The sequence below is a fragment of the Bradysia coprophila genome, unplaced genomic scaffold, assembly GCF_014529535.1.
Source record: "Bradysia coprophila strain Holo2 unplaced genomic scaffold, BU_Bcop_v1 contig_232, whole genome shotgun sequence".
Classification (NCBI taxonomy): Eukaryota; Metazoa; Arthropoda; class Insecta; order Diptera; family Sciaridae; genus Bradysia; species Bradysia coprophila.
Genome location: NW_023503493.1, coordinates 22980963 through 23006038, shown reverse-complemented (window position 1 = coordinate 23006038; position 25076 = coordinate 22980963). Strand labels below are relative to the sequence as shown.

Sequence of the window (25076 nt, the reverse complement as noted above, 5' to 3'; positions counted from 1 at the left end):
TGGGGTGTCATTAGAACGGTAATTGCATGTACTTTCGGGGCAGATTGGGTCTTGTTGGGTTTAAAATTTATCCACACTGAGTTATGAGCAGTTGAAAGTATGGGTGAACAATGGATAATTTCAGCGAACTTCTAACGGTTCCCATGCATCCGAGAAGCAACAGAAAAATAAAAAAAACTGTTTTCCCCAACTGATACTGGTCTTAGCTTTCCAATATTACCAAACTTGCATGGGTAGTGTTTCGATGAATGTGGTTTTGGAATGAAAATTTGATGCTCAGTATCGCTACTCAAAGAATTTGATGCATGTGCAATTTTTGATGAAAAAACATTTTTTGAAGCAATGTTAGCTGCTAGTTCACTTTTTCGAAGTTCGTCTATCTAAAACAATGCGAAGATAGTAGTCATGAAAGTCATGATTGGTATCGCTGTAAAGCTTAGACCTCAGGCTAAACAGTAACTATATTTTTATGATCAAACAAGTCGCCAGTAAGGTCCAAACAGTCTTCAAAGCTTCCCGCAGGTTCGAAAAAAACGAAAAATCAATGAAATTAAAAATTTTCCCATCGAAATATTTTCTTGTTATCTTATTCTTACTCGTGGTGCCGCCCTCTACAAAAACCACTAAAAACATTTCATGTCCACGAGAGGTCGAATAAAAAAATTTTTAAGCTCACCGTGATTTGGCTGTTAAGCAGATGAAGAGTTGCTTTCGAATAGGTGTTTGTCTCTAATATGTGTTTAACCGGACTAGCTTGCTAGGATGCGACATGGCACGAAGTACCACGGGATGCAGACTAGTAGCCTTTGGAAGTGGCGTAGTCAGTCAAAATGTAGAATAGTGTTTTTAGAATACAAAGAAATAATGTGTGAATTTGACACAGATAGCTGAGAGTTTTTTTGCTAGAGAGAGTATTGGAAAAGGCCTCCAAAATTTCAAACATGGCAGGGTGTACTGCATGTATTGTGATTTTTTTTTCACACCTCTTTTTACGAAAGAGATTTTGATTGCATAATGCTTGATTTCCAATGGAAATTTTCTATGTACCAAAAAGTACGCCGTGTGGAAGACAATTTTTTTTTTTTCATTTTTTGCTCTGTTTACGTTTAACAGCTCGCTCTCTCACGGCTCTTAGGGACCATTCATAAAGTGCGCACGATGTGTGCGGTCATTTTTTGACCCCCTCCCCCCCGTTTCGCACGCGATTTTCCATATAAAAAGTTCCAATTTCAGACCCCCCTCCCCCCTTAAGTGCGTGCGCACTATTTGAATGGCCCCTTACACGGATCACTTTTTGTTGAGTGGAAACCATACTAAGGCCTCCAAATATTTTTAGCCCCGTACGAAGTACTGGGGGCTTATAAGATTAATATGCCGTTTGTAACACGTCGAATTGGAAGCAGACGGTAAGGGCAAAGCATTTGGTTATGTTCATAGATGACGAATTCGCAATAAAAACAAGGCATCAGAACAGTCGGAGCGTTTGCTGCGACTTAGCCCCGTACAACCCGTAATCCTATTTCGTCCGCAACCATAATACGTCCGTAGCCCTAATAAGCCCGGAACCCTAATACGTCTACAACCCTCTAATGCGTCTGTTACCAAAATGCAAGTCAAGTTGGGCATTGTCAAATTTACTCAAACTGTTCATTTTTAAAATTGCGCATAGCGCAATTACGAAAGCCCGTACGAAGTACCTTTCAAATAAAACCAACAATTTACGACATTATTTTAGAAACCCAAAATTTTTTGCCAACTTTCCATTGGGTATTCAATTACCTCTCAAATGAAACAAAAACTAGCAAAATCGGTTGAGATTTACTCGATTTATGTGCAAAAAGCACTTAGGGCCGAGTAGCGGCCTTAGTGCAAGGGCCCAAATTTGAAACTTTTTTTGCCATCATTCTATTCGGCATTCAATTATCTCTCAAATGAAACAAAAACTAGCAAAATCGGATGAGATTTACTCGATTTATGTGCAAAAAACACTTAGGGCCGAGTAGCGGCCTTAGTCCAAGGGCCCAAATTTGAAACTTTTTTCGCCATCATTCTATTCGGCATTCAATTATCTCTCAAATGAAACAAAAACTAGCAAAATCGGTTGAGATTTACTCGATTTATGTGCAAAAAGCACTTAGGGCCGAGTAGCGGCCTTAGTGCAAGGGCCCAAATTTGAAACTTTTTTTGCCATCATTCTATTCGACATTCAATTATCTCTCAAATGAAACAAAAACTAGCAAAATCGGATGAGATTTACTCGATTTATGTGCAAAAACACTTAGGGCCGAGTAGCGGCCCTAGTCCAAGGGCCCTAATTTAAATTTTTTTTCGTCACGTTCTTTTCGGTATTCAATTACCTTCCATAAAAAACTAAAACTAGCAAAGGCGGATGAGATTTACTCGATTTATGTGCAAAAAACACTTAGGGCCGAGGAACGACCTTTGAGCCCTCCCAACAAGCCCACGTGGCATCTTACCCAAAAACAATGTTCAGCAACTTTGTTCTACTCGTCAATACCTTTCATTTGATATATCACAAGCAGCTATTGCGTGCGTATTTCGGTAGATATCGTCGAAAGACTGAAAAACACCTATAGGGCCCTAGCTCTGGAGGGGCCGACCCTACCATGCCCATTTTCGAACTTGACCTTACTTTTGTCGATACCAATCGGGGAAAAAAAGAATTTTGAAAAAAGGTTGTGATTTACTCTAGCTAGAGGGGTCACGGACGGACGGACGGACGGACGGACATTTTTTTTATTGCGGATTCGTCATCTATGAACATAACCAAATGCTATGCCCTTACTGTCTGCTTCCAATTCGACGTGTTACAAACGGCATATTAATCTTATAAGCCCCCAGTACTTCGTACGGGGCTAAAAATGTCCGTCCGTCCGTTGCTGAACATTGTTTTTGTGTAGGATGCAACGCGAGCTTGTTGGGAGGGCTCAAAGGTCGTTACTCGGCCCTAAGTGTTTTTTCCACATAAATCGAGTAAATCTCATCCGATTTTGCCAGATTTAGTTTTTTATGGAAGGTAATTGAATACCGAAAAGAACGTGTCGAAAAAAGTTTCAAATTTGGGCCCTTGGACTAAGGCCGCTACTCGGTCCTAAGTGTTTTTTGCACATAAATCGAGTAAATCTCATCCGATTTTGCTAGATTTTGTTTTAATTGAGAGATAATTGAATGCCGAATAGAATGATGGCAAAAAAAGTTTCAAATTCTGGCCCTTGCACTAAGGCCGCTACTTGGCCCTAAGTGTTTTTTGCACATAAATCGAGTAAATCTCATCCGATTTTGCTAGATTTAGTTTTTTATGGAAGGTAATTGAATACCGAAAAGAACGTGGCGAAAAAAGTTTCAAATTTGGGCCCTTGGACTAAGGCCGGTACTCGGCCCTAAGTGTTTTTTGCACATAAATCGAGTAAATCTCATCCGATTTTGGTAGTTTTTGTTTCATTTGAGAGATAATTGAATGCCGAATAGAATGATGGCAAAAAAAGTTTCAAATTCTGGCCCTTGGACTAAGGCCGCTACTTGGCCCTAAGTGTTTTTTGCACATAAATCGAGTAAATCTCATCCGATTTTGCTAGATTTAGTTTTTTATGGAAGGTAATTGAATACCGAAAAGAACGTGGCGAAAAAAGTTTCAAATTTGGGCCCTTGGACTAAGGCCGGTACTCGGCCCTAAGTGTTTTTTGCACATAAATCGAGTAAATCTCATCCGATTTTGGTAGTTTTTGTTTCATTTGAGAGATAATTGAATGCCGAATAGAATGATGGCAAAAAAAGTTTCAAATTCTGGCCCTTGGACTAAGGCCGCCACTTGGCCCTAAGTGTTTTTTGCACATAAATCGAGTAAATCTCATCCGATTTTGCTAGATTTAGTTTTTTATGGAAGGTAATTGAATACCGAAAAGAACGTGGCGAAAAAAGTTTCAAGTTTGGGCCCTTGGACTTAGGCCGCTACTCGGCCCTAAGTGTTTTTTGCACATAAATCGAGTAAATCTCATCCGATTTAGCTAGTTTTTGTTTCATTTGAGAGATAATTGAATAACCAATAGAAAGTTTGCAAAAAATTTTGGGTTTCTAAAATAATACCGTAAATTGTTGGTTTTATTTGAGAGGTACTTCGTACGGGCTTTCGTAATTGCGCTATGCGCAATTTTAAAAATGAACACTTTCAGTAAATTTGACCATGCCCAACTTGACTTGCATTTTGGTAACAGACGCATTAGAGGGTTGTAGACGTATTAGGGTTCCGGGCGTATTACGGCTACGGACGTATTATGGTTACGGACGAAATAGGATTACGGGTTGTACGGGGCTAAGTCGCAGCAAACGCTCCGACTGTTCTGATGCCTTGTTTATATTCATACTAGGAGCAGAGCTGTGCCTGTTCTTATAAATATTCTGAGACGTTGTTCGATAATTGAATTTTGAAAACTAAAAAACTAATTGAACACATTTCAAACTTTGCTGTTCGAAATTCAAACGCATCCAACTTCCTTACGTTTGTTTGTCATACTATCCGGTGACAGTTTTACTCCCATAAGCCGCTCGTTTGTTTTTTTTTATGTGAATTTCATTGCAATCCAATAATACAAATACTTATGTGTCTCGAATATTGCGACTAAAATTTGACCGGTGCGTTTATTCTATTTTTATCAACATAAAGTCGCCGGTTTATTCAACAACATTTTCTGCTCAAACTATAAAGAATATCAAAATTCAAAAGAAACGTAGTAGAATTGCATTGCAAGTGACAGCAAAAAATTCGATATTCGAACATTTCGTGTTCTTGAAAGCAGCGCCAAAAAACCATTCGTTTCCTTTATCCAGAAACATCACATCAGATCTGAATAAAATTTTCTAACGGAAAGACGTCCTGTGCTGGTAGTTTTAATTTCTGATTCACGATTTGTTGCTTCGTTCTCAGGTAAATAATTTTTTGTTATTGGGAGCGCCATGATTCTTATTATATGTCAGATATTTATTTAAACTAACAAAAGATAAAGAAATTTGATTTTACTTTCCGACGTCGTCGAGTTTCCATTACAACCTTGAAGATTTTTGTATGTAAAGCGTTCAGCATCGGATTTTTTTTTCTTCATTAATTTGATGTTTGCATTTTTTGTCAAGAATTTCTAAATTATTTTCTTACAATTTTCGCTGAAGTATCATGCGCGGATTGTTTCACTTGTTTTCGTCGGAATATTTTTCATTTGAATTTGTAAGTACCGTTACCAGTACGAAATCTATTCAAAAATGTACTCTTTTGTCTTCCTGATGGACATAGAAACGCGCGTGGTGTACTCACTACATATTGTTGAACAATTTAACCTCAATTAAAAAAAAACCGTTTTCATTCAATTTTCTTTTTTCCGTCTAGTATGTCTACGAAATCCAAACCCGTAATGGAAACAACTGAAGGTGAGGTCAAAGCTAATGGTCGACCGACTCGAAATTTGAAACCTGTCTCTTACAAAGAGATTCCGACTAATAAAAGAAGTCCGACATCCGATAAAGCCGAGCCGAAGGATAAAAAGAAGAAGAAAGTCAACGGAAATTCCAACGTTGACGAGCCAACAAAAAAGTCGGGCAAAAAGAAGGTCGCCGATCCCATTAGTGAGCCGGACGAACAAAATGGAGATGAACACGACGAGGTGATGCCAGAATCTCGACAACAATTGGATGTACCTGCTGCGGACAAAGTGACTGCAAATTCGAAGAAAGCAAATGCGCGTAAAAAGAAGGCTGATGAAGGAAGTGACAATGCTGATGTCGACGATTTCAGTGACAAAAAAGCTCAGAAGGGCCCGAAAGCTCCAACACGGGGAAAGGGAAAAGATGCAGTCGAACAAACTACAAATGGTGAAGGTTCGTCGAAGTCCGAAGACGTTCCAACCAAAAGAGGCAAAAAGGCTATGCCAGCTTCAGCGGAAACGACGACCGATAATCAAGATGCGAACATTGAACCAGTGGTATCTAAGCCAGTTACATCAAAGCCGGGAAAAGGCAAAAAGGCTGCGCCAGCTGCAGAGGAAGTTAAGACTGACAGTCTAGGTGAAGCGCCTGAACCACCAGTCGTATCTAAGCCGCCTGCATCAAAACCGGCAAGAGGCAAGAAAGCAATTGAATCGGAAAGTGCCAGTGATAGTCAAGACAAACCAGTTGCATCGAAGAATTCCAGAGGCAAGAAAGCAGACAAGGAAGAGTCAAATGATGCGAAAGTTGAAAGTGATAGCCCGGGCGAGGCACCCGCTAAATCCAAGTCAGCAAAGACAACCAAAGGCAAGAAAGGTGTGAAGGAATCCAACGATGTGGTGGACGATGATGAGAGTGCTGAGACATCAAGTAAAGCCACCAAAGGACGGCCGAAGAAACCTACTGCCAAAGGTAATTTATGATTGTGCACCATTACATTGTGATGGTTTTTCGGTTCGATCTTTTTTTTTCTATTTCAAAATTTTTCTTTTACTCAGTCGACCCACTGACCACTGATACAACTGATGAATGAATACTCTTACCTTCCGGTGCAGATTTTTGTTTTGTTTTTTGTATTTAAAATATGCCGTGTCAATTCACGTATGTTTTACCAATATTGAGTGACAACTTGTGACACATTCCGAAAAAATAATAATTACATGAACTCTGTTAGTGCGTGTAAACAAACTGTGTGTAACTTTGGGCATTTTTACTTTTGCTTTGTTTACTTTTTGAAAAATTTGAATAAAATTCTTGTTTCACAAAACGTTCCTAAAATTTATTTCGTTTAATTTGCATCAATTTGGCAACATAAAACATCAGAACGAAGTAACTACTTAAACGATCTGACAACTGTGGGTCAGAAATCTTGCGTAGCAGCCTAGCATGTATTTTGAGACTAAATTAGAGGGACCAATTTTGTGTCAAATTGTAGGGGAGAAATATATTGGAAAACACATGCAAGATTTCTGATCCATGCTGACCACACTTGTTTTGGAAAAACAAGACACTGTCACCAATTCTTTTCATTCATAGTGATATTCGAGCTCTAATAACAGTGGAAGTTTTCATTTTCCAATCTCTTAGAACCGTACCGGAGCCCATACGTAGGCAATTTTCATTTGGGATTTCGGTGACGATAAATTGAGTTTACATGTTTTAAGGGAATCCCGATTAATTTTAATATCGAAATAATCGATTCAATGTAGCCGCTCTAAAGTCGGTAAGGTGTCATTATAAAGGGGTCACCGAGCTATCCTTTACGAATTACTTTGTCCAGTACCAACAATGGTATTTTTCGTACCAAGACAGGAAATGACGATTTTTTCAGAACCAGGAAAATTAGGACGTGTGCTGAAAAAATCCATTTCTAGTCGAGGTACCAACAACGTTTTGTGCACCGGACAACTGAAATAGGCAAAATACATCAATTTACTTGAAAATATAGACACTTCATATTCACCATATTAAATTTGTTCAATCGAATAGTCATGGAAAAATTCATTCAAAACCGTTCTCACACGATAAATCGTAAAGAAATGAAATTTTTTCCCGCACGATATATCGTTCGGGAAAACCTGATATTTCATGCAATTTTATGCAAAATAAGAAAACGAGTCTAGGTACGGTTATTGTTGGAAACATGACTGGGAAAATTCGAAACAGGTCCAAATAATTCTGACAAAATTCGGGAAATATTCTTAGGAATAGGAACTTTTCAGAATATTTCGGAATTTTTCCGAATTTTCCGACTTAAATTTCTAATAATAAACCCGTACTGGTTTCGGTTTTTCTTCAAAATTATCGAACTTCTGCGCACATTCGTGACTGATTTTGAATCAAAAAATATTTGCTAAAAGAATTCCTGTAAAGCTCCTGTTTATCAAAGATGGTTTCCGTCTTTCCGCAATTTTCTGTGAGTTTCCGAACATTTCCGTTAGTTTTCGTGATTTTGTTGCTTCCTCGACCAGTTCATGATGTTGTTTCTATCGAAACGGACTGTTGGACACTGGCACTCACTTGCGAAATTCTGAAGCTTTGTATTGCAATGATTCACCAAGAAGTCTGAGTAGACACATACATTTTTCATTTTCCAATTTCATACAAATTCAAATGAACTCAAAAATGACAAATTTTATTACAGATCAACCAAGCTCACAGCCTACACTTAAAGGCAAAAAACGAAAACAGGCAGAGCCACAACAAAATATAGTTCCAAAACGAAGTAAAACAGCGTCAACATCTGAAACATCTGTCGACGTCCTACAATCGCCAAATACCGAATGGAATACGAAAATAACAACTTGGAACGTAGCTGGGCTTCGTGCTGCTGTCAAGAAAAACTGCTTGGAATATTTAAAAGCAGAAAATTCTGACATCATTTGCCTTCAAGTAAGGAAACTTTACGATTGAGCCTGTGCTCAAAAATTCTAGTTTTCCGAACGAAAAATTGTAGGAGACAAAATGCATGGAGGAGCAAGTACCGACTGAGATCAATGAAATTAAGGGTTACCACAAGTATTGGCGAGGCGAGAAGGGAGGCCAAGCTGGCGTTTCACTCTTTTCTAAAGTACTGAACACAACATCAACCAAGCCATCCAATTTCAAATAAATGTTTTACCTTACAGATAATGCCATACGATGTGAAATTCGGATTCGATGACCCGGAAATGGACCAGGAAGCGCGGTTAATTACTGCCGAATACACAAAATTCTATTTAGTGTGCGTTTACGTTCCTAATGCCGGTCGAAAATTGATCAATTTGCAAAGGAGACTGACCTGGGACGCAAAGTTTCAAGATTATGTGGAATCATTAAACGGAAAGAAACCCGTGATAATATGCGGGGACATGAACGTGGCTCATCATGAAATTGGTAACGCTGTTTTGTAAATTGCGAGAAACAAATTCCTTTTGATCGATAGGATTTCTTTTGATCAGATCTGGCCAACCCGACATCAAATAAAAAAAGTGCTGGCTTCACGCTGGAGGAAAGAAATAGTTTTACGAATTTGTTGAGCAAAGGCTTTGTCGACACATACCGCGAGATTTATCCAAACCAAGCAAAAGCCTACACATTCTGGACATACCTAGCGAACGCTAGGTCTAAAAATATTGGCTGGTAAGTTGCTTAAGTTTTCACTGGCTGTGGTCACCGAAAAATTAATTTCTGTTTTTGCATATTCTAGGAGATTGGACTATTTCATTGTATCTGAAAAACTGATGACGAACGTCGTCGATAACTCGATTCGATCGACAGTGCTGGGCAGTGACCACTGTCCAGTCACTCTATTTTTGAAATTGTAAATTTTTTGTAGTTTTTTCTTGGTTTATTTTATTTATATTTTTTTTTGTGGAGCAATAAATGGATGCGAATAGACAGTCAAAAATTCGTGTATGCATTATGTGAATTAATGGAATTAATAGGTCGAGGAGCTTCAGTAAACTGCATTATTATCTGAAATTTTTAATGGTAAATGGTTCCTCTGCTTTGTTAATCGATTCATTACTATCAAACTAAGAGCATAATTGATATGAAACCCTGCATCGCAAATATATCTTACAAATGAACGTAAGTATCGTTTGGTCGGTACAAGAACCGCGGATCGGAAGCCCTAAGACATCCAAAGTTTCGGCTTGTAGTGAACGTCAGTGAAATTTAGGCGTTTGATTTAGCTGGTCCACTACTACACACAAAATGTGTATGTATGTACCATGAGCAGCGTATGCGCGTAATAATTCCACACGTATAAGCGTATAAAGAGTTGTATTTGTTTGAGTGAAACAGCAGCAGAAAATTCATGCCTAAATTTCACTGACATTCACTGTAATTCAGGTAGCAATTTGAAAGAAATATGGAATTGAATTTTACGATTTGATAACGAGAATTCAGTGTTTTTGCTGAAATCACTTTTACAATAGATTTTTCCAAGCTATTTTTTAATGTTGTTTGTTCCGCGCTATAGCCTTCCTTTCTTACCAGCAATTTTTGCAAAGAATCATAAAACTTACTGGCATATTTCTGGCCAAGACATTCTTTAAATCGATTTTTCACCATGAAGCCATGATGGCTCATTTTTGGCCAAATGGAGAAAAATGTAGATCTGGTCGTGGTCTACATTTTTCTCCATTTGACCAAAAATGAGCCATCATGGCTTCATGGTGAAAAATCGATTTAAAGAATGTCTTGGCCAGAAATATGCCAGTAAGTTTTATGATTCTTTGACTTAAAAGCTAAAAGTAGAGTCGAGATACCTAATTCCTTTGTCCAAGGCCCAGTCTGAAATACAGAAGTTTTTTTTTCGCGTTATTGTTTTAAGTATAAACACCACACCACACCAATAAACGCCACAACAATTAGATAAGTCCAATCTTCTGTTGTGCATACGCTTGTAATGCAATAGTACATTGAATGACAAGGGGCGAAAGTAAAAAAAATCAACCGTGTGCGAGAGTTGATGCCCGCGCCGAAGGCAAGGGCCTCAATCGCACAGGTTGAATTTTTTTATTTTTGCCCCGAGTCGTTCATACTATTTTTTTTGATACCAACATTGAAAATTGATACGTATCGCAAACATCGCAACAAAATGTTGAAATAAAAAGGCATTTAGCCAGAAAATGCGGGGGTCCAGGGGGCGGCAGCCCCCTGGTATATGAAAAATTTAATAATTTAGCCATCACAACAATAACACACACAAAAATTAAGATATAACTAACAAATCATTCAGTAACAAAAAGTATCAACTTTGTATGCTAATTTCAATAAGAACACTGGCGCACAGTGTTTTACAATTTTGATCAAAGTATTCTGCATAATATGAGCGGATTTTGTTGACAACTCGACTCATTTCTCTCATTTTCTGTGACGTCAGTCACTTTCGCTGTTCGTTCAGTTGCGTTCGCTCTTCGTTAAGTACTTTCTCCCCGTGGGATGCATTTTTTTACTTTCGCCCCTCATATGCGGGGCGAAAGTATCATTTTTCAATGTTGGTATCAAAAAAAATTTGTGAAATTTTGAGTGTAAACATTTCAGTTTTTCTTCTTTCATCCATTTACTGGCCAAAATTTACTTATTAAATAATATTTTATAAAAGCGAAAATGTAAAATCTGAAAAAATCATTTGCCTAGTTGCTATAGTGAACATAATAGACAACGCGCTTTAGAAAAAAATATCCCGTTTTCCAGCTTTTTCCTGTAAAGTTTTAAAAATAAAAATACCGGTGTTTCGTATTTTGGCGAAAAAATGCGTTTAACGCGCAACATATCAATGTAAAGTTTCCATACAAAAGCAAATTACAACAACAAAATACATGGAAATTGTGATTTACACATGAAATTTTTTTTGATACCAACATTGAAAAATGATACTTTCGCCCCGCATATGAGGGGCGAAAGTAAAAAAATGCATCCCACGGGGAGAAAGTACTTAACGAAGAGCGAACGCAACTGAACGAACAGCGAAAGTGACTGACGTCACAGAAAATGAGAGAAATGAGTCGAGTTGTCAACAAAATCCGCTCATATTATGCAGAATACTTTGATCAATAGTCATTTGTGTACCTGTTTTGGACGATTGATTTGAGGCAATTTCGCGGATTGTAGGCCGAACGAAGTGAGGTCTACAAGCGAAAGTGCCTTAAATCAACCGTCCCAAACAGGTGCACATGTGAGTTTTCATGCAGAGGGCCGGAAACCCGAGAAAATTCGAAAAATTGCCCTCATTTTCGGCCCCGAAGCATGAAAAATTGTAAAACACTGTGCGATACTAAAAAACTTTGCGATACTTTTTGTTACTGAATGATTTGTTAGTTATATCTTAATTTTTGTGTGTGTTATTGTTGTGATGGCTAAATTATTCAATTTTTCATATACCAGGGGGCTGCCGCCCCCTGGACCCCTGCATTTTCTGGCTAAATGCCTTTTTATTTCAACATTTTGTTGCGATGTTTGCGATACGTATCAATTTTCAATGTTGGTATCAAAAAAAATAGTATGAACGACTCGGGGCAAAAGTAAAAAAAATCAACCTGTGCGATTAGAGCCCTTGCCTTCGGCGCGGGCTCCAACTCTCGCACACGGTTGAATTTTTTTACTTTCGCCCCTTGTCATTCAATGTACTATTGGTTTACTTAAATGCTCATAACTTCCACATTTTAAACTTTTTTTGAAAACGGTAAAAGACGGGTATTTTTTTTTGAAATCTTTAAGAAAATTTAATAAAAAAAATATGCTTGGCGTAGTCCATTTATTTGCCCTTTGCCCCTTCGCCTGCCAATTTTAAAATTCGCTTGTTTGTGGACATAGGGAATGGGGTGTGGACATCATCTACCTAAATATCTAGATAGAAACGCAAAACTCTAATAGAACTCTAGCATTTTTATTTTTATTTACAAATTGGCTATTCATTTTCTTAACTCAGAGACGAAAGGTAAAATTTTGTCTTTTTTGAGAAAAACGCAGTATGCAACACGGAGATAAATGTGTTGGAGGTCGATCAAAGTAACATGATTAAACGAATAAGAATAAGTAGATCCTAGTATCCTAGCGTACAATGTTACTTTAGTAATATAGATATTGTTTAGTGAATCGGTAGTATATACTCGTATATCATGTCCAGTCCATTTCTATTCCAACAGGTTATGGGTACCAGTAATGTTTATTTGGTGTGGAAATTGGTTGATCAAACGTAATTTGGCATAGCAAAGCATAGCATCAGCAATCAGCATATCAAGGCGTAGCAGCGTAGAAATTCATAGCAACGTAGCAAGGATATCCGCATATCCAAATATTGTTTTGATAATTACGAGGAGCCCAGAGTAGTCTGATGACATTATTTCGTTGAATAAGGAAGTTTTATGAAGCGCTAGCTTCGGTATGGCACTGCACAACAATGAAATGGCTGAGCATAGCAATTGGTGGAGCGTAGCAGTTCGCATAGCTGATCATAACAATTGACTTAGCTGAGCATAACAAGATGCATAGTCGTAGCGTGACCAAGCATTGCATGAATCGAACTTTTACCTTTTACGAAAATTACTTTACAAAAAAAAACTTTACAAAAAAGTAAAAAAGTGCATGAATCGACATTAAACGAAGAATTGATTGAATGCATAAATACATAGATTCGCCGAAAATTATTAATTAAGGTGACTGATTCTTCCTTGAATGGTTTAATATTGACCATTATTACTTTCCTGGATAGTATCCTAACATACGATGTTACTTCAGTAGTAAAGATATCGTTTAGTAAATTGGTAGTATACTCGTATAATCATGTCCATTCCAACAAAATGCTTCTCTAGGTTGACGGTGTATATTGTTACACTCGGCTATGGGTAAGAAATCTTACAAATGTTCTTCAAACAAACTTAGTGTTGTCCCATACAAATTGTCATAAAATTGATCCTTTTCTTTTTATATTACCACAGAGGGGGAAACAACAATGGAAAGTTTTGTCCCACCGTTCGGCCATTCGCCAATTATTTCCCCATACGCCTTCATTCGCTCATTATTTGCCTTTATTCGCTCATTATTCGCCTAACACTGTCACATCATTCGCTCGTGTTGTTTCCCCCTCGATTACCACCAATTTAGTATCGTAAATTAAAAGTGTTCTCCCGAGTTTCCACAATTCAACATTTTCTCCAAGCAATGCTTGGCTGCTTGGTGAGATTTCCAACCCATGCAACCAACCCTCGGCCTCAAGTGACAAATGTGTAGTTGCCTGAAAAAGCATTCATTACTTAACACAACGTAATTCTGAAGTGCATTGCTCGGTGGCATAAATAACTATTATACCTAACAGTAATCACATAAGAAAATGCAGAAAAAATTTCAGATGATTGTTATTGATGTCCCATTTATGTCAAATATTCCCATTAATGTTAACATTTTTGTTAATTATTCGGAATTTATACCTGTTCTAAAAGGCAAAAACCTGATTCTAAAGAGAAAGATAAAAATTTCGTTGTACTTATTATGCTCATTCTTATTTACATGGGACCCATGTTCTTAACATATATAAGAGAATGGGAAACCAAAAAAATTCAGTTCAAATTGTTGTGCGCATCGGTTGGGATCACTTTGGATTAAGCATCGTAACTTTCGTTAGGTATAATTGCTTGAATTGTTAAAATATTCTCATTTTGAGTGGCTTTTTCGGATTCTCTCATCAATAAAAAGTGAATTACCTAGACAAACTATCTACCGGCTTTGTTAACTACTAAACTAAGTGTCGCAAATATAAAATAAAAATTCTCCATCAACAGCAATGTCAGAACGCTCAGAAGTAAACGTTGATTTCTGTCTAATTCGGTAAAATGTTCTTTCAATAGAGGTAGACTACCTCTTTCTTGCAAATTTAGTACCTAAACCACCTAAACATAGAAAGTTCCAAGGCAGCTCTCGTGATATTGCTAGAGAGCTGCCTTGCAAGTTCCCAAAATTACAAGAGTCAAAATGTTTATCTGGCATTGCTAGGCTACTGCGCAAGATTTTGATTTATATATTTAGACACTAGTGCGTAAAATTGATCTCAGTGTGCTGTAAAAAAATTATGTTCTTTCGCCTCGGGCTGACAATTTTCACATCTCTCGTCTGTTATAAATACTTGATTAAAAGAAGCAACAAACTATAACTAGAGTGGTGCGGTATGGTCTTTTTATGGTCAAGTCTTGACTCAAGACAGTGAAGTAATAAGGAGAGAAGAGAATTTTGTCAACGAAACCTATCATATTCTTCAGAACAATAAAACTAATTGCAAATTCAACAGATTTTTTTTAACATTTTGGTGATTATTAATGTTGTCAATAAAACTAACACGTAAACATCGTAGACCACCGTATTTTTGTCGCTTTGAGGTATCCAGCTTTGAGTTTATGTGCATTTTTTATCATTTATAAATGTGTCAATGATTAAAGTTGAATCACTAAATTAACGGATGTATCGTAATATTTAACCGACACACCTTCATTTGATCAAAATCAGGTTTTGTGACTCTCATTTTAATTGGTTACCTGTTCCGACAACGTTACCAAATTTTAAATTTCCTATCGCCACAGTATCTGAAAGGTGTTTTCGTTAGTTTCAGTTATTGCAAAAATGTCAAACGATCAAGTATTGGATGCATTGATTGTTGGTGCTGGATTTTCGGGTATTCATATTTTGTCTAAGCTTCGAGGATTAGGTTTCAATGTGAAAATCTACGAAAGTGGTCGAGATCTTGGTGGCACCTGGTTTTGGAATAGGTAAAACCGAAAAAGTTTTCATTAAAATGGAGCAAAGAAAATATTAAAATAAATTCACTTTTTGACTGAAGGTATCCGGGTGCTCGGGTTGATAGGTACAATTTGCAGATTGTTAAGCTATTCGAAACAATTCGTTATCCTAATACACTTACAGTGAAACGCCAATTTATCAGTTGTCTGAAGAGAAAGACATCTGGAGTGATTTCGAATGGAGAGAACGATTTCCTGGCCGAGAGGAACTAATGCGCTACTTTCATCATGCTGATAAGAAGCTCAATCTCAGCAAGGACATTTACTACAACACTACAGTTACTGATGCAGAATTCGATCAGTCTAAAAAGCTGTGGCATGTGACAACATCTAACAAAGATGTGTCAACATGGGCCAATCATTTGATTCTTTGTACTGGATTCGCTTCCAAACGTTATACACCACCATTCAATGGCGTTGACAAGTTTAAAGGTCAATGGTATCACTCTGGTGTTTGGCCCGAAGAGGGAGTGGATTTGAAGGGAAAACGAGTGGCGATTATTGGCACCGGAGCTAGTGGTGTTCAGATAATTCAAGAAATCGGACCGAATGTCGAACATTTAACTGTATATCAACGAACACCGAATCTGGCTATACCGATGCGGCAATGTTTTCTTGGTGACGATGAAAAATCGCTGTGGAAATTCCCTAAGAAGGAACGATATGAAGAGATATTCCAAAATTTGAAGAAAACCTTTGGTGCTCTAGTCATCGATATGGATTTCACTGATAAAAAATTTGTTGATTCTACGCCAGAAGAGAGACAAAGTCTCTACAAATATCTCTGGGACTACGGTGGATTCTCATATTGGCTTTCGACGTACAAAGAGATTTTTTTCTTGCAAGAAGCTAATGATGAAGTCTACAATTTCTGGTGTGAGCAAACCCGAGCAAGGTAATTTGTGTTTGCTAGTTAATCATAGGGAAATGTTTATTTCGACTCTTCTTCTTTTATCAGATTAACGGATCCAAAAAAACGTGACCTACTTGCTCCGTTAAAACCACCCCACGCATGGGGAACGAAAAGACCTTGCTTAGAGACCTCATTCTACGAAGTGTTCAACCAAACGAACGTAGATCTTATTAATGTTCGTGAATCTCCGATACTGTCGATAACTGAGAATGGAGTTATGACTGAGAAAGAGGGAGTGATCGATGTTGATGTCATCGTTTTTGCCACAGGATTCGACAGGTATAATTTATCAACGAACAGGAGCTTGAATATCGTCTACAAATATCTGAAAATTTCAGTGTGACTGGTGGTATTCTGAACATTAATATAAAGAACGGAAGAGGACTATCGATTCAGGATAAATGGAAAAGTGGCACCAAAACATATCTTGGTCTATCAACTGCTGAATTTCCGAATCTGTACTGGTTTTACGGCCCACAAGCCCCGACAGGTAAATTTGACTTTTTAGAAACGGCCAGCGGATCACAACCAAATCTAGTACTTCAGTTGTGTTCGATACAAAATTTATACATTCAATCATTTCATCAACTGCGCTGCGTAAGGGGACAGTAGCCAAAACTTATTATTGTCGTCTTTGTCTATGGCTGATAACTATAGCCGTTTCTACATAATTTACAGCTTTTTCGAACGGGCCAACAACCGGCACAGTACAGGGAAATTTCGTCGTGGATCTAATGGTGAAGATGAGAAACGAAAAGAAGCGCAGTGTTGAGGCAGTCCAAGCAGCCGAAGATAAATGGGTAAAGGATCTTCACGAAGTTTGGTACAGCAGTCTATTTCCTGCAACGGACTCATGGTATCAAGGAGCGAACATTCCGGGAAAATTACGTGAGCCGCTTAACTACTTTGGCGGAATACCAGAATATGTCGAAAATCTGGACAAGTGTGCCAATAACAATTACGATGGCTTTGTAATTGAATGAAAGCTGGAAGTTACGATTTGGTTGTTAAAGGGTTACGGGTTATCATTGTTAATCAATTCAATCTATATGAATAAAATGTCATCTTAAGTTACCTCCTTGATTAACCAAAATCTAAATAACGAAACCTACCAACTATCGTAAGTTGCCGAGAATTTGTTCAGTTTGTCGTCCAGGACTATGTTGATAAATCAGTAGAGAAACTTGAAGTTCATTCCAGGAATTATTCCAAATTTTATTCTTACAAAATTCAATTTCATTTGAAAAACGAATTATGATCATTGTCGGCTGCCAAATGAATTCTTTAGCATTGCGGTTGACCACCAAAATTTATATTAATCGTCACCGGCCAGCCAGCTTTCAAACCATTATCGCTAAGTAAATCAATCTGTGAGTTTGGTTTCCGCATAGGTGCAACAGCTGTTGTTGTGGTCGCAGTTTGAGTGGAACTTTGGGCAGGCTTGATGGACTTTGACCGATCACTCCTAATCGAAGCACCAGAGCTTCTCCCGCTACGTTGAGAATTAAGCGAATTGTCACTGACAAAACTGCGAGATGTTCGTCGACGATAGTGTGCACGAACTGAATTATTCCGATGGTGCCGATAACGAAACTCGGATGTTTGAGAATACACAGATGATCCGCTAGGACGATTCATTTCTTGAGGTATTTGAGTTCTCGTACGATGCGTGTCGGTTTGTAATTGGGTTCTCATACGACACGTTTCCATTTGCGATTCGGATCTAGTTGGTGTAGCGTTTGCCGGCTGTTCGATACTTTCGAATAAATTTTTCATAGAATTGTTCTCGCCAACATCGTTTCCCAGAAAATGCATAAACGAATCATCCTCGTTGATTGTACGGATGGCAATTGAAGACGAAAAATTCATATTGAAGTTCGTTGTCTGTTGGTTCCAGCGAAAATCCAATGTTTTTTGAGTGGCTGCGAAATAAACTGGCGCTTTAAATGCATCGCGCAGTTCATGATTCGGTTCATTATTCTGGTCATTTGGGTTTTCGAAAGTATCATTTGGCAACGCATCCATTGGACTTAGGTTCAAATCGTTGGATGGTTTCTTGTTGGAGGAGTGCCGTTCGGTATCGCTTACTGGCTCTTTCAATTCAAATCGATTTCCGTTTCGATTCTTTGTAGAGTCTTTTCGTTTCACCCGATCCACTACAGTCGCCGTTTTTGTAATCACTTTCTTTCTGGAGTTCTTTCGTCTCACCAAATCTACGTCAGTCGATGTTTTTGCAATTAATTTCTTTGATGCTCGAAGCAAGCTCGAATTATTGAACACTCTGACATGTTGCGACGGTTTGTAGATCTGTGTCGAGCTCTGCGGGGCCGGTTTAATTTTTGTAACCATTTTTTGACTGCCCCTTCTGGATTTAACGCTTTTCGGCTTCGGCTTTTTGAATAGATGATCGTCTGGTTGAATGGTGGTGCTTCTATTGATTACAACACTCTGCAAGGAATCATTGGCAAGATCCTTTGGTTTCGGTTTATCTAAGCTAATGATCCAATTTTCACAGATTTTCTTCCGATAAACGTCTTTGCCAAGGTTTAGTTGTTCGTAGTTTTCACAGCTGTTGTTAAATATGTAATCACCCAATCCGATGCCTTTAGCTTCCTTTCCATTGTTGTCCGGAGGGTCTGGCAGATTGAAAAAACTGACAAATGAAATTATCAGGCAATGTATGGTTGCAAAAAATTACCTTTACTGGTAGTGGCAATGTCGTTGTTTGGCACCACAGCCTTAGAAATTGATTTATGAGAGATGGATGTTCTGTTAGCTGGAGGTTGTAACAACTGTTCCACACATTTTCTGATACAATTGTCTACAATTACATTGTAGGCCAACTGGTTATCCAAGTAATTTTCAGCAAAAATGTTCATTAGGTAGACTGGACACGTTGCATTCAGATCCTGTTATCAAAAGTGACAATAAGGTACACAATAGTAATCTGATAAGACTGTCGGCCATTTCTCTGACTTACATTTTCGAATCGATTTTTGCATAATTTATTGATGAATTTCCTCCATTTTCCGTCATATTCTATCAATTTGTTGAAATAGACGAACTGAAATGTTTTACTCGATGTTGCGTCTTCGCATAACAAAAGCTCAACCTTGACATCGTGCTTTTCACATGAAACTGACTGAATCTTTGAGAAGAACTGATGTGATTCAAGGAATTGTTCGAATTTATCGAATAGATTCTTGGTTCTGCAATCACAGACAAATTGTTGAGAGAGGGCGAGGCTGTGTTGTCTTCCGAAATCAAACTCATTTTCTTACCTATAACTTGCGTACAGGGTCTGTTGCGTGGCAGTGTCTCTAACCGAAATGTCTACCTCAAAATTGACCAATGATAAATCGACGACCGTATTTACTATGTTCGATTTGAGCCGAGCAGCATCGTCAATATTTAGATTTAACGTATTCAACACCACCTATGAAACAGACCTACAATTAACCGGTATAATATGGTAAATCGTTCTATATTCATTCACCATCGATCCTTGAGCGGTCGCAACCAAAGCGTCCTTATCACTGCGATCAGTTTTATAAATTTTGTATGACGATTTGTTCGCGATGATGGATTTGTATAGCCGTACATCACTATTGTGTCTGATCGATTCAATGAATATTTCGGCAGCAGCGCCTCGAGCAACTTTCAATAGGAATTTTCCGTGTTTTCCGTAGCGGAAGCGATTTTTCTGTAACGGCTGTGACTGGAACACTTGTCTAAAAAAAACGGTTATGATGAAAGCTGGGCGAAATTCAATTCGTATGAAGGATCGCGATTGCTTCGTGAACCAACTATACTCAACAGAACTATCCTTGCAAAAAAATCCGGTCAAATAAGGAGAACCTATAATAGCGACCGACCCTGATAACCAAATTTTCTGAGTAAACCTCTCTCTATATAACAAATTTAGATTTAATGCGCGACTACCACCCTCAATTTTAATAAAAAAACAATTTGCTCTCCTTCTGCGGGATCTAGTAAACCGAAAAGCTAACAAGAAATCGCTCAATTTCTAAAAACTATTTCTAACAAATATCTGGGGACCTTTCTGTTACCTTTCTCCAATGTCTTGCATTACATTCTCATCGAAACCACATCCGTCGTCTATCACCCGAAAATCGAACGACCCATTGAAGTCGACTTGAACGACGTTGCACTGAGCGTCGACGGAATTTTTAACCTAAAATTACCGCAGAGTGAATTGGCAGTTCAAACACAATTTTCTCTGAATTTACCAGTTCGCCGACGATATTCGAAATGTTCAACTCCTTTTCGTTCATTATGAAAACAGTGCAGTCGATGGGCTTCGTTTCCTCCAATTTTTATTTCATTCTAACATTATTTTGCATGCACAACACAGCGTCGATTCGTCGTTCTTTTGTGTAACGAAAACTCGGTAATTGTTCTGTATAGTGCACAGATGTATTACGATTTTGACATTAGAACAATAACAAATTTATTTCGGTAATTCATTTTCGCATCCCGACACCACCTTCGCGTGTCGAATGATCCCAATACAATTTCGCTTTATTAAGAACGTCCTTTCCTGCACTATCGTATTTTTCTCCATCGCTCAGGTAGAATGTCGTAAATTCTCGATAGGCTAAGCATACCCGCCTGTGATTTATGTCTTCTCTCAAAACACAATGCTCGAATTGGTAGCGCGCTGGACCATATAAGACGATCAACGATCTTGCAGGCATCGGAATACGAATAACCAAGTCGTTGAATTTATTTAGTTCGTTTTCGTCAAACAATTCGGCTAGTAACGTTGACCGATATTTGTCAACCAAAAATAGATTGTATCGCTTACAGTCACCGTTGTACCTGGAACAGAAACAAATTCCTGTTAGATTATACAGTATTTGCTGTCATTACCCTCTCGTGACAACACAACTACCTTGACAAAGTCAGTACAGAATCGCCCAAGCAATTGACTGTGACGACTCGTTCACCCCACACCCAACAATCATCGATATGGGGATCTATGCAGGCACCTTTCTGGTCATCGTATTCTAGCGAGCATTGTTCTACCGTTTTAAAATCATGTAGCAACGGTTCACTCTCGAACTTGGTTTGCACAAACTTGGTGAATGCAGGAAATCCCTCAAACGGTCCGACTTGTAATTTCATTTTTTTGAAATTAGTCTTCGGGCCAAAGTTCTATGTGGACGTTGTCGATTATGTACATTTGAATTGTGATTTTAGCTTTAAAATTCAGTCTCACATTACCTGTTTTCTTCTACCACTTTGTGAACCGTCCCAAGGCATTTCGTCGATTCCATTCATTAAATTGGCCGCCTCTTGTTCATCCAAAAAATTTGTTTTCACAAAAATCCCGGGAAATTCAATTCCATTTTCAGTCGCATGATTTTGATGATTGTCTAGGACCTCTTCGACATTCCATCCTCTGAACAGCTTGTTGCACCAATGACAATAGACGAAAGAGTCTAAATTCTAAATGACATGGCTGGGTGTAATGTTTTCATTTTCTTGAATTGTTGATGGAATGTCCAGAACATACTTTGAATTCACTGTACAAATCCGGTTTTGCGATTCCGAATTTCTTTTCACATACTAAACAGGTCCTGCAGCCTTTACAACCGCACAATCTTATTTTCGGGGGATCCATTCTTTTCCTGTTATAGTATATCCAGAGACGTTAAGGAAGGAGTTATTTTGGTCTGTACCGTCTGTACACCAAAGGGTGCTCTCCGTGCTCTCTGACTGCTGTGTAGCTCAGCTTGTCAAAACTAGTTTCGAAAATTTAGAGTTGTCAACATAATGTCAAAACATAACCTCGGTACGCCAGTCAAGTCATGTCATATTAGTACACAACATAGAAATGAGCTGAGTTAGCAAATTAATCGAATATCCACGGTTTTCTAATCACTACTTTCGTGTACTTATCTGCTGCACAATAACAGCACGAGAACGGGTACTTCAAAGTTACGAACGTGGCACAAAATTTAGATAAATTCAACCTACAATGCATGTGATAAATTCAACTAGGTTTCGCATCTTAATTAGCTTGTTTATTGTTTTTATACTTTGGCAAGTATTTCGTCGGTGGTCGAACCAGGATGCACCAGAGGTACGACACACTTTAATTGTACTTTCAGTCGAATGTATCAAATGATTTTCTGATTATCTGTCGATAGAATAATGACAATAACACCAAAGAATCTGCATCATACGGTCCAGTAATAGTGACAGTGTTTTACGAGGCATTGTGTCCTGATTCCAAATATTTCATTATAAAACAACTGCAGCCCGCTTTCTACAAAGCTCCCGCTTTAATTGATTTCCAACTCATTCCGTACGGAAAGGCGACGACATCCACAAACAGCGATGGTTCATTGTCGTTTCTGTGTCAACACGGTGAAATCGAATGTAATGCTAATATTTACCATGCGTGTTGTATTGAAGCAATCGACGAACCAAAGGTTTTAATTGATGTTATCGCGTGCATGATTCGAAACAATTTATTGCCGAAAGAAGCAATGCAAAAGGTGAGTTCGTCACGGTGTAAGAAGTAGTAAAACCTTGAATGAATCGTTGCATAAACATTTTAGTGTACGAGAGAGCATCAAGTTGAATGGGAACCAATTCAGAAGTGTTACGACAGGTAAAGTCGCAAGCACTTTTCTATGACGAAAATAATGATTAAATTCCTTTCCCTCAGTCCGCATGGTGCCGAGCTACTAAAAATGCATGGTGAATTAACGCACGCATTGAGACCGAGTGTGACGTTTATTCCAACAATTACATTGAATCAGTCCCAAGGAAGGCAAGCGTCGATATTAAAAGATCTGTTGCAAGAAGTTTGTAAAGTTGCCGGTGGCCATCCAGATGTTTGTCAGTGAAATTACAACATTTTTCGCCCGCTTTTATCTCCCTCACTAATTTATCTACTAACGTCTTGATTCTGAACGGTTGTGCTGTTTTACAATTTTCTACTTTTCGATTTACAGTGATTGCATGCGACCAAAAAGTTAAGATTTTTTTTAGTCTTAAGTAGTTTCGCTTGCTGGTTTAGTTACCAAAGTCCATTTTGCAATTAATTTAATTGAAGAACATCGAAAATTAGAATAAATTTCCTTAGCTTATGGCTGCGCACGATAATTAATTGAATGTGTGACGAAAAATTAGCATCGATTTATATTGACGTCGAATACGCAGCCGCAATCGCTCTAGGGAAATAAAAGTTGCAGTGAACAACACTCTGAATTGTTATTGTTATTATTACTTGAATATTGAGTGTTTGTTTAAGCGAAAAAATTGTCGTTCGTAAAATTTGGTCATTATAAGCATAGTTTGAATGGTGTGATTCAAATTCAAATTCAAATTTTGAAGTCAATTAAAATACCAAAATTTGAAAGTAAAAAAACAAATATAATGTTCGCGTTTACGCCAATCTGACTTCGAGTTTTTTTTTGACTACCTCACTGTTTTAAGTAAAAGAAAAAACTGCAAATGAAGTATGTTGTGGTATATGTCTTTACCTTTATTGAATATAATTTTTTGTTATTTGTTTTTTTTTTTTTTAATTAATCTCTACAAGTTGTCAATAAATTATAATACATTACATGCCTTTTCAGTTATGTTTTAAGTACACATTTTCTTTCATTTATCACTATGAACTCACGGTTCTGGTATTGGGTTCTTTTCTATCACGGCGAAACCATGTATCACCTTTCATCATTCTATGATTTTTTTTTATAAATTTTTCTTTAAACTAAATTGTCTAGAAAATCATATTTATACTGGAAACAATGAAGGAAACCAATGTTAAATTTAATTTAAATTTATTCGTCATTACGTCGAATAGAAATGTGCCAACGTTTGTCGTGTGTTTTTCTATGCTACAGACCTACAACCCTCTTTACAGTGGTCAACAAAAAAAGATGAAAATTTTTCATGCCTTTTCAAAGTAATGATGTCGTCATTCTATGCGTATCACATTGTATACATCAGTATCACAACGTACTACGAATTAATTAGATTGACCAGGCATGAAAAGATTGAATGAAATCTTTTAAATCAAGCGGTTCAAGCGGTACAATCATCGCAAACCATTTTCAGTTTTATTCGGTTTCTGACTTTTCGTCACTTTTTAGTGAACCCAGCCAATTATCTGTTTTGCAGTTTATAAAATTTTGGCATCAATGGTTATTTACGTATCTGCTTTGGACGGTAGATTTTAGGCATTTCGCGAGTTGTAGCCCGAACGAAGTGAGGGCGACAAGCGAAAGTGCCTAAAATCAGCCGTCCAAAGCAGATACGTACACAACTTTTCATGCTATGGTGACGAAAATGGAAAAAACTTCCAAAAATCACCCCGTTTTCGTCACCGTAGCATGAAAATTTGAATTCGCCATAGAAATTTTAAATTTCGCGCTTAAAAGTTAAAAAAAAACAAAGTTTGTAATCAGATGGTTTGCGATAATTGTAATAAAAGCGAAATGACTCGCGTGTGGTTTAGTGAAATTTCAGCTCTTAGGCTGCACGAAATCTTTTATTTTTAAAATTGTTATTATTGTAACCAACGTAGCGAATTTAGTTTGTTTAATCGGTCCATTTTACGGAAAACTGCTAAACTGTAAAACTTTAAACATCAAACCATTGCACATTATCATTCAAAATTATGCGTATCATGCGAATAACCACCGTTCATCGAATGTTCTTGTAATTTATTATAAATTGTAGCCATTGAGACTATTCGCATTGACTATTAAGTACTATACGTTTCCGTCTTGCTTCTTAAAAGCAACAATTCGTTTAAATAATTTTCTTCTTAAATACTAAGAATTATAATGGTAAAAAATACTTGAAATTGTACGAAATAATAATAAATACATTCGTAATTGGCGGAGGGCAAC

The 25076-nt window shown here is 37.7% G+C and overlaps 5 protein-coding genes across 7 annotated transcripts; 3 read left to right on the top strand and 2 right to left on the bottom strand.

Moving 5' to 3' along the window:
• Positions 1-4528: 4528 nt before the first annotated feature.
• On the top strand, positions 4529-9369 carry LOC119076369 (DNA-(apurinic or apyrimidinic site) endonuclease). The gene is made up of 7 exons (XM_037183077.1): positions 4529-4942; positions 5396-6402; positions 8135-8382; positions 8447-8560; positions 8619-8865; positions 8931-9111; positions 9179-9369. The coding sequence occupies exons 2-7, from the start codon at positions 5397-5399 to the stop codon at positions 9294-9296; spliced, it is 1914 nt and encodes a 637-aa protein (XP_037038972.1). The 5' UTR covers positions 4529-4942; position 5396; the 3' UTR covers positions 9297-9369.
• Positions 9370-14003: 4634 nt separating this feature from the next.
• LOC119076371 (baeyer-Villiger monooxygenase-like) lies at positions 14004-17253 on the top strand. Of its 3 annotated transcripts, none has more exons than XM_037183079.1 (7): positions 14004-14101; positions 15074-15236; positions 15308-15331; positions 15391-16161; positions 16225-16458; positions 16518-16669; positions 16858-17253. In XM_037183079.1, exons 2-7 carry the CDS (start codon positions 15091-15093, stop codon positions 17160-17162), a joined length of 1632 nt encoding a protein of 543 aa, XP_037038974.1. In that variant the 5' UTR covers positions 14004-14101; positions 15074-15090; the 3' UTR covers positions 17163-17253. The 3 variants fall into 3 exon arrangements, with proteins under 3 accessions (XP_037038974.1, XP_037038976.1, XP_037038975.1); XM_037183081.1 differs by lacking the exon at positions 14004-14101 and adding an exon at positions 14624-14639; XM_037183080.1 differs by lacking the exon at positions 14004-14101 and adding an exon at positions 14960-14976.
• Positions 17254-17380: 127 nt separating this feature from the next.
• On the bottom strand, positions 17381-20591 carry LOC119076365. Its single transcript, XM_037183071.1, has 7 exons — positions 20430-20591; positions 20250-20374; positions 19676-19910; positions 19461-19615; positions 19160-19388; positions 18878-19088; positions 17381-18815 (listed from the first exon to the last, which is right to left on the bottom strand). Exons 1-7 carry the CDS (start codon positions 20472-20474, stop codon positions 17464-17466), a joined length of 2352 nt encoding a protein of 783 aa, XP_037038966.1. The 5' UTR covers positions 20475-20591; the 3' UTR covers positions 17381-17463.
• Positions 20592-20625: 34 nt separating this feature from the next.
• On the bottom strand, positions 20626-21919 carry LOC119076384 (alpha-ketoglutarate-dependent dioxygenase alkB homolog 4). Its single transcript, XM_037183105.1, has 4 exons — positions 21719-21919; positions 21427-21651; positions 21095-21357; positions 20626-21021 (listed from the first exon to the last, which is right to left on the bottom strand). The coding sequence occupies exons 1-4, from the start codon at positions 21824-21826 to the stop codon at positions 20664-20666; spliced, it is 954 nt and encodes a 317-aa protein (XP_037039000.1). The 5' UTR covers positions 21827-21919; the 3' UTR covers positions 20626-20663.
• An 82-nt stretch (positions 21920-22001) lies between these two features.
• On the top strand, positions 22002-23316 carry LOC119076387 (gamma-interferon-inducible lysosomal thiol reductase-like). The gene is made up of 4 exons (XM_037183108.1): positions 22002-22288; positions 22356-22706; positions 22770-22822; positions 22880-23316. The coding sequence occupies exons 1-4, from the start codon at positions 22184-22186 to the stop codon at positions 23058-23060; spliced, it is 690 nt and encodes a 229-aa protein (XP_037039003.1). The 5' UTR covers positions 22002-22183; the 3' UTR covers positions 23061-23316.
• The last annotated feature ends 1760 nt before the right edge of the window (positions 23317-25076 follow it).